General features: G+C 50.9%; 1 protein-coding gene across 1 annotated transcript; it reads left to right on the top strand.

Moving 5' to 3' along the window:
- Positions 1–598: 598 nt before the first annotated feature.
- Positions 599–6,877, top strand: KLF10 (KLF transcription factor 10). Its single transcript, XM_054060207.1, has 4 exons — positions 599–805; positions 3,253–3,492; positions 3,595–4,483; positions 5,382–6,877. Exons 1-4 carry the CDS (start codon positions 716–718, stop codon positions 5,639–5,641), a joined length of 1,479 nt encoding a protein of 492 aa, XP_053916182.1. The 5' UTR covers positions 599–715; the 3' UTR covers positions 5,642–6,877.
- The last annotated feature ends 1,545 nt before the right edge of the window (positions 6,878–8,422 follow it).

The raw sequence follows: 8,422 nt of genomic DNA on the forward strand, positions 1-8,422 counted from the left end.
AACGGGGACTGCGGGACCCGCACTGGGGCTTAAGAGGGGCTGTGGGGCTTAATCGGGGGTTAAACAGGGGAACGGCGGCCGCGGGACCCGCACCGGAGCGTAAACGGGGGTTAAACGATGGACCGGGGGCTGCGGGACCCGCACTGGAGGCGACGGGGAGGGGGGGGGGGGGGGGAAGGGGAAGCAAACGGGGGCTGTGGGGCTTAAACGGGGAACGAGGGCTGCGGGACTCGCGCCAGGGCGTTAAGCGGGGGCTAAACGGGGCTTAAACTAGGGCTGCAGGGGTTAAACTGGGCTTAAACGGGAGAACGGGGGCTGCCTTCCCGCCGGCAGCGCCGGGAGCAGCCCGGGGCCGCCCCCGCACACCCAGCCCGGCTCCTCTCCCCCCGCCCCGTCCCCGCCTGACCCCGGCGCCGGGCTGATGGGCTAGGGCTGCTCCCCCCCCTCTCCCCTGCAGCCGCGTGACCTCGTGCGCGAGGCAGCACCGCCCCCGCCCGGACGCGGCTGGGGGGGAGGGAGGGGGGCAGGCCGTGACTCAGGCGGGGGCTCCGCACGCAGCGCTGACACAGCGGCCACGCCGCGGGGCAGCCGCCGATCACGCGCGGGCTGCGCGCGCCCATTGGCCGCCGCCTCGCACACCTTTGGCGGCGATTGGCGGGGGAGGGCGCCGAGCCCCGCCCCCCCCCCCGCGCGGGCCGGGGGAGCCGCCACCTGAATGGGGAGCGGCGAACAAAAAGAGGAAAAGCGCGGCTGCAGCGGGCGGACAGCGGTGGCGGCTCCGGGCGGCGGCGGCTCCGCGGCACCGGTGAGCCAACCCCGGGGGTGCCGGGAGAGGGAGGGACACGGCGCCGACGGGCTGCGGAGCGAGGAGTCCCCGCGGCGGGGGGGAAGGGGTGGGCGAGGGAAACCCCAGCGCCGGGGGGGCTGGGAGGGGGAAGGGGCTGCCGGGAACCCGCTTGCACCGCCGGGCGGGTGGCGTGCGGCGCGTGTGCGGGGCCAGAAGAGGCAGCAGCTGCCACCCGCGCCGCTCCGATGCGCTGCGCGGTCCCGCGGCGGGAGGCGCTAGGCGGGGCCGCGGGCGGTGGCGGCCGCGCGAGGGAACTGGGGGAAAGGTCGAGGCGCGGCGCTGCCCGCGCTGCCGCCCGACAGGCGCCGATCACGCTTTGTTCACGTGAACCCGCCCCGGCCGCGCCTTAGGGCCGCGCCGGCCAATGGGGACCCGGCGGGGGGCGGGGCAAAGGGGGGGCGCGCGGGCTGTGCAGGGAGCCAGTGGGGGCGCGCGGGGGCGGCGCCGCGAGCCAATAGGGGCGCGCGGGGGCGTTGCCGGGGGCCAATGGGGGTGCGCGGGGTGCGCCAGAGCGCCTTAGAACTTCCCTTTGGGAAAAGTGGTTACAAAGCTGCCCGGAGAAGGACCTGGGGGTGCTGTTTGACAGCCGACTCGACATAAGCCAGCAGTGTGCCCAGGTGGCCAAGAAGGCCAATGACATCTTGGCTTGTGGCAGAAACGGTGTGACCAGCAGGTCCAGGGAGGTGATTCTGCCCCTGTACTCTGCACTGGTGGGACCACACCTCGAATACTGTGTTCAGTTCTGGGCCCCTCACCACAAGAAGGATGTTGAGGCTCTGGAGCGTGTCCAGAGAAGAGCAACGAAGCTGGTGAGGGGGCTGGAGAACAAGTCTTACGAGAAGCGGCTGAGAGAGCTGGGCTTTACCTTTAAGAAGAGGAGGCTGAGGGGAGACCTCATTGCTCTTTACAATTACCTGAAGGGAGGTTGTAGAGAGGAGGGAGCTGGCCTCTTCTCCTAAGTGACAGGGGACAGGACAAGGGGGAATGGCCTCAAGCTGCACCAGGGGAGGTTCAGGCTGGACATCAGGAAAAAAATTTTCACAGAAAGAGTCATTGGGCACTGGCAGAGGCTGCCCAGGGAGGTGGTTGAGTCTCCCTCCCTGGAGGTGTTTAAAAGCCGGGTAGGCGAGGTGCTCAGGGACATGGTTTAGTGGCAGATAGGAATGGTTGGACTCGATGATCTAAGAGGTCGTTTCCAACCTAATGGTTCTATGATTCATGATTAGAACGATGCTCCTTAACTCATTCTGGCTGTGTGGATAGGCGGCTTTTATACGGACATCGTGGGTGGGCATGGAATTCTGCGGGGGCGCCACCCCGCGGAAATCGAAAGCTGTGTTGATACAAGAAGCTGTTACTGTTACAAATAGTGGGATGTTTTCCATTTAAACTAAAATACAGTTAAGTTTCATCTAAGTAATCGTACTTTTTGAAAGTTAGAATGTCCCTCTGATGGCAGTTTTCTTTCAAGCAGTGTTTTCCTAACATTGTCCATTCTTTGGGGATGATCGTGCCTTGTATTCAGTACAGTCTGTGCTGAACAGGTGTCTACTCTGTGATCACCTCTGTTCACAGTCTCTTTCTATATCAAATGCAAGGTCAGGCTCCAAATCAGCAAGAGTTTTGACTGTTGTGAGGTTCAAAATAAAATTAAAATTAGTCCTTGAAAAGTAATAGAATATGCGTAAGATTTCTGGGAGTTAATACATGTGCATGTAAGTGGGAAATCTGTTCTGTAACTGGCTTTTGTCTCGTTGCACACAATTGATGGCAATCACTCCCTCATGTTGCCCAGGCTTGATAAAGGGTACTTGTTTTCTAAAACTCCAAAGCGAGTCTTAAAGAATTTATGGTGAGAGAGTTGGTGAAAATGCATATATATATGTATATGTATATATTTCAGTTCTCCAAGCTGATGATATTCCATGCATGTGTGTATGAGAGAGATTTGCTGGAGAGGTTTTGATAGCTAATACCTTTTGAAGAAAATGTGCGTCAGTCCTATGGTCCTTTGTTGTGTGTCAAACGTGATGCTGAGGGCTGTGTTTAAAGCAAGAATAGAAGGAGTGTGGAAGTTTTGGGGTTTTTTTGTGAAGACTTTTGTTAAGCTTTCAGACACAACACTTGCAATATTGAATAAATTAAGCTGTTGTTTAATCTTTGGGGCATTTGTCTCAAGAAAATGTATAATCCTCACCAGATGGCTAGGCTTCCCCACTTGCAGCTTCATATAAATATTATATAAATAAGACAGAGGGCAGGAAAATACAGACAAACCTCCCTCCCACATGACCAAGCATATTTATCTCGCACAGGTTGCTTTGTTTTTTATGATGCCTTTTAAGTGACTGCAAACTTATCATCAGGTTTAATGTTTCCTTTTTTTTTCCTGTTAACTGAAACAGAAGGAAGAAATGGCGATGATGACTGAGAAACAGAGAGATACTAGGTATTTGTGGAACAACGCTCCTGAAAAAAGCGATTATGAGGCTGTAGAAGCCCTTATTTCTATGAGTTGCAACTGGAAATCAGACTTCAAAAAACATGCAGAAATGAGACCTATAACTCCAGCATCTGATATGTCAGAAGAAAGTGATGAGACCTTGTTTCCTGGAGCAGCAGACTTTAATGCAATACCAGCATTTGTAAGTCATTGGATTTGTACATGTGGGTGCTTGTTTTTAATAGTTAGTGTGGCAGTGTGTTGGTAACGTGTCCTGCCTTACTGTGTCTCTTTCCCTGCACAGTGCCTGACTCCCCCCTACAGCCCTTCTGACTTCGAGATGTCGCACATGGTCCATCCTGGGACACCGGCAGCCGCTGCAGCTGTTGGCAAATTGATGGCCGAGGCTGCCAAGCCTTCTCTGGCCACACCTCACAGAGAGGCAGAGAGGCCTCCAGCAGCCGTGCCTCTGAAAGCTCAAGCAACCAGCGTTATCCGCCATACGGCTGATGCCCAGCTTTGTGATCGCAAAACCTGCCCAGTGAGAACAGCCAGCGTGCTGAAATACCAGGACAGTATTTCGAGAGAAACAAACAGTAAACAAAACACTGAAACAGAACATTTGTTGTGTTGTGCTGCGGCACCAAGCAAAGTCAGTGATGGGGGTGATGAACTGCCAGTGGCAGAAAGCAAAATCACCGAGCCAGCTGTCAGCCCAGTGCCCTCAACAAAGCCCTTGGCTGGCAGACACCAGCCTGTCCTTGGGTCAGCTGGGCTGCCACCGCCATGCCCTGCCCAAGGCGGTGGAGCCCCTGCTGTGCCAGTGATTTGCCAGATGGTCCCACTGCCCGCAAACAACAACGTTGTGACCACCGTAGTGCCTAACACCACGCCAAGCCAGCAGCCAGCTCTCTGTCAACCCATGGTCTTCATGGGCACCCAAGTTCCCAAAGGGGCTGTTATGTTTGTGATGCCCCAGCCAGTTGTGCAGAGCACAAAGGCTCCCATTATTAGTCCAAATGGCACGAGACTCTCTCCCATTGCCCCTGCTCCCGGCTTTGTACCTTCTGCAGCAAAGAACACTCCTCCGGTTGATTCTTCAAGAATAAGAAGTCACATTTGCAGCTACCCAGGATGTGGGAAAACATACTTCAAGAGCTCCCATTTGAAGGCTCACGTCAGAACACACACAGGTTGGTTACTGCTGCTGGATGTTAAAAATTAATGTAGACAATTGTGACTGTAGACGCAACTTGCTAAGGTTCTAGGGATTACCAGATTTGTTCGTGGAACAAATGATAGAGCAGCAATGAAATACTTTTTTTGCCAGTGTGTGTTATAATGCTGCCTAATCTCTGACAGGAAATCCCCTGGGTGGGAAGTTGACTCAGTAGTTAGCTTGTGCTGGAGTAGCTTCATGTCAGAAGCCGTTCAGTAATGCTCCGTATGAGCGTGGAAGCGAGGCCTTGCCCAATGTAGTGTGTCCTTTTCCACAGTTAAAGATACTTTATTTGGCTTTTCCACAAGAATACGTTTGTCAGAAGTGGGTAATACTCTAAGATTCTCTTAGAGTGTAAGGATCTACTCCACTATACCTACCTTGGTTATTTTAAAGTCACTTCATGCCTCTGCTCTTAATCACAATAGCAAAAAGATTCACGTACATTTTTGCGTAGGCTCACAGTACCCTACCAGAGCTCCGTTACAGAAATGTTATTACAGGTTGTGTTTCAGGGGTGGTTCTGGGCACGCCAGCTTGTTGTAGTCCGCCATGCATGTGGGGCTGAGAGTTAAAATCGTCTGTCTTGAGATGTAGAAAGCATTTCAAACCATTTGGTTTCCAGAGGATTGTTAAACCTTTCTGCTACTTAGCCTTGAGGACAGTGAGTCTGCAGGTTTAATACTGGTATCCAAATGTTTTTCTCACATTTCATATATATAAAAATAATTAATATTTACATAGATTTTGGACTCAATTGTCGTAGCTAAAAATTTTCTTTAAAGAAGTCAAATCCTGCCAGTCAAGGCAGTGGTGTTTATTGCCTGGCTATTATTCATGGGTTTTTTTTCCTTTGTCTTTTTTTTCTTTAGGAGAAAAGCCATTTAGTTGTAGTTGGAAAGGCTGCGAGAGAAGGTTTGCGCGGTCTGATGAACTGTCCCGCCATCGCAGAACGCATACTGGAGAGAAGAAGTTTGCCTGCCCAATGTGTGAGCGGCGATTCATGAGGAGTGACCACTTAACGAAGCATGCCCGTCGCCACTTATCGGCTAAGAAGTTACCCAACTGGCAAATGGAAATGAGCAAGTTAAACGATATTGCCGTGTCACCAACATCTGCAGCTGCGCAGTGAAAGGATGTAGTCTGAAGATGGTGGAATTAACTGTTGTTGCTGGGATATGCCAGCTGAAGAAAGGCTTTTGCTTCTAGTCCGTGGTTCTTCCGTGCCAGCTGCTGATGGTGGTGCGGCAGAGGGGCAAAAGCAGTCTGTGCTTGGTCACAAAAATGTTGCTGGGAGAACCAGAGGCTGACTGGAATAGCGAGTATCTTTTGCACTGGTAAGGAAAGGGAGAAAGGGAAGGTTCTAGAGCAGATCAGCAAGCATTGTGCATGTTTTGAATTTTGGGAGTTATTCGTATATACTTGAGATCAGCCAGGTGTAAGTATTCCTGAAAGTTTGCTGCTGACCATTGAGACCAACTCTGATTTGAACTTGCAGTGTCAGTATGGCACAGCATAGGAAGACAACAACATATGGGCGCAGGCTTGAAAACCCAGAACACACCTGCATAAGATAATCTAAGCTGTTTTTCTTACTTCTGCCACCTTTTCTTGATAGGAATCTTTTCCTCCAATCCATATTCTGGCTCCATTATAAGTGATGATTCGGTGCCAGACTCCTAGAAGTTTTAGGCCTGTCTCACTGCATGGGTTTTTCAGCTTTACATGACTGTCCAGGGGTGCTGGGAGTGTGCATTTTGAGGCGCCACGTGGGCAGCTGGAGGGTGGGAACACTTCTGAATCCTCTTTAGCTGTGTAATATTTTCCCACCTGCTTTGGCAAGCGTTGTGATTATTACAGTCAGTTGGGCATCGTACAGTGCTTCTGCTTTTGTGTTGCTTATGTTTTCCTTAATACCTTTTCACCATTCTGTACCACTGGCTTTTTGTAAACCAATACTGTGCACTTTTAAGAGAAACATTGTAACTGTAAACTATTTGGATTGATTAAGGAAGAAAACAAAGAATTTTAGGCTTCTTGATTATGTTATTCTTTTAAAGATGATTTATACTAAAAATGAAATGGATATATTATGTATTGTACACAGTTAGAAAGTTGTGAGTTGAAACATAAAATGAGGCAGTAAAGGCACTGGCCTAGAATTTAAACTGTAGCTTTTGTGACAAATAATGCATCAGCTTTCACTATTTCTATTTTATTGTATTATATTGAGGACACGTATCAGAAAGTGGACAGTTTGCAAATAGTGTATTAGATATGCTTTTTGTGACTACTTTAAAGATTTGCACATTTCCTATGTTGTACTTTATACTTTGTTTACAATAAAACGAATTTTCTTTTATACAGACCTCTCTTTTTTACTTCGCAGTGGAACTTATCCCTTTGCAAGGAACATAACCTCAAAAGAAAGTCTAGCATCCATCTCTGTCCTGACCAATGAAACACTCTCTCTTAGCTTCTGTTATCTTTTAAGCTCTGTAAAGCCCACAGAAGTGGAATTTCAAGTCTCTGCTGACTACTCCAAGTCTGTTTTGTTGTGGCTTTTTTTTCCTCCTCACACTTTATCCCCACTGCTTTTCTCCAAGCTCCCAAAAATAAATGTGCTTATATGGGCTATTGTAACACTGGTGAAAAATACTTCCTTTTTCTTGGTGATGGAACCACGCTGTCTTCTCCAGGTTGGAGTCCAGACCCTGTTTTTGATGGCCAGGCCATCAGGTGGAGGGGTGACACACGTGGACCTGGGATCCACCCCACGGCACTGCCCGGGGCCCACTGGAATGCAGCTCTGGTACAGTGAAGCATGTTCCTGTCTAAGGGGTCCACCTGTCTCTGACCTGTCTCCTATAGGAGACTCCTGTGGGAAAGGGGACGGGGAGCTGAGGTTTTACCTGCTCTGGCGGCTGGAAGGCAGCACAGTTTCTCTGCTTGCCGCTGCTGAGTGCTGTTGGTGAGGGCTCTTCTGCCTCCTCCGACTCTCCCAGCTTTCACAACTGTGTGGCTGTTGACTCACTGCCCTGCCTGGCGGGATGTTTGGGGCAGGGGCACTCCTTACCTTATCCTGTTTGACGCAGTCCCCTGCGTAGGGAAAACTTGAGTCATGACCCTTTCTTCTTGTTCCAGGGGGAACATGGCATCGTAGCCCAATGCAGGAGAGACGCTTCCCCAGGAGCCTGAGTCCCACTCTGTCTTGCTTTAAGGTATTTTATGTCTCATGGGCATAAGTCAAAACATCTTCACAGCTCTGGTTCTGAAACCCTTCCACGCCTATGACTAGCCATTGGGTTAGGAAGCCGGCTCCTCTCACCAGCTCTGCCTGGCATGCTGAACTGGTTTTGTGCCATACGGGAGGGGAGGGCATAAGGGAAGTGCATCTCCATCGTTATCCTGCCTGCCTGTAGGTCTCCTTGGCACCCTCTGGCTCTGCAGGCAGCTGAACTTAAATCCAGCTTCCCAGGCGAGCACTCTCACGCTGCTCTGCAATAAAAGCGGAAGAAAGGGAGTTTCCGTGCTGTGGCCACCTCCGCTGCCTGTGTTTTCTGAAGAAAAAGCATCTGCTGATGCTTTGTGTGGTGTCCCGGTCTGGAGCTGTGTGCGGGGCATGCCCTGAGAGCGCCCACTGCCAGCACTGCAGGAGACGCTGCAGAGGAACACCTGCTTCTGGCACTGCTGGCAGTTACATAAAATATAGTTTCTCATTCTAAATACAGAACCTAACAGTAAGAAGTGCACTTCTGAGTAGTTCCAGCCGAAGGCAGAGATGTAACAGGGAATTTACCTTACATGCCACTTTTTAAAGCTTAACCATGGGAGCCAACTGGATATTAAACCAGACGTTTGGGGGGTTGATCCAAGTCTAATCTGAAAATTGTAAATTAAAAGTCATGATTAG

The sequence above is a fragment of the Cuculus canorus genome, chromosome 2 (genome assembly GCF_017976375.1).
Source record: "Cuculus canorus isolate bCucCan1 chromosome 2, bCucCan1.pri, whole genome shotgun sequence".
Taxonomy (NCBI): Eukaryota; Metazoa; Chordata; class Aves; order Cuculiformes; family Cuculidae; genus Cuculus; species Cuculus canorus.

What these genes read in the sequence shown, in the direction of transcription:
- KLF10 (XM_054060207.1), top strand. Translation starts at nt 716, where the DNA reads ATGGGGAGCGGCGAACAAAAAGAGGAAAAGCGCGGCTGCAGCGGGCGG. An exon ending in GCGGCGGCTCCGCGGCACCG is followed by an intron (nt 806 to 3,252) that starts GTGAGCCAACCC and finishes TAACTGAAACAG; the next exon opens with AAGGAAGAAATGGCGATGAT. An exon ending in TCACGTCAGAACACACACAG is followed by an intron (nt 4,484 to 5,381) that starts GTTGGTTACTGC and finishes TTTTTTCTTTAG; the next exon opens with GAGAAAAGCCATTTAGTTGT.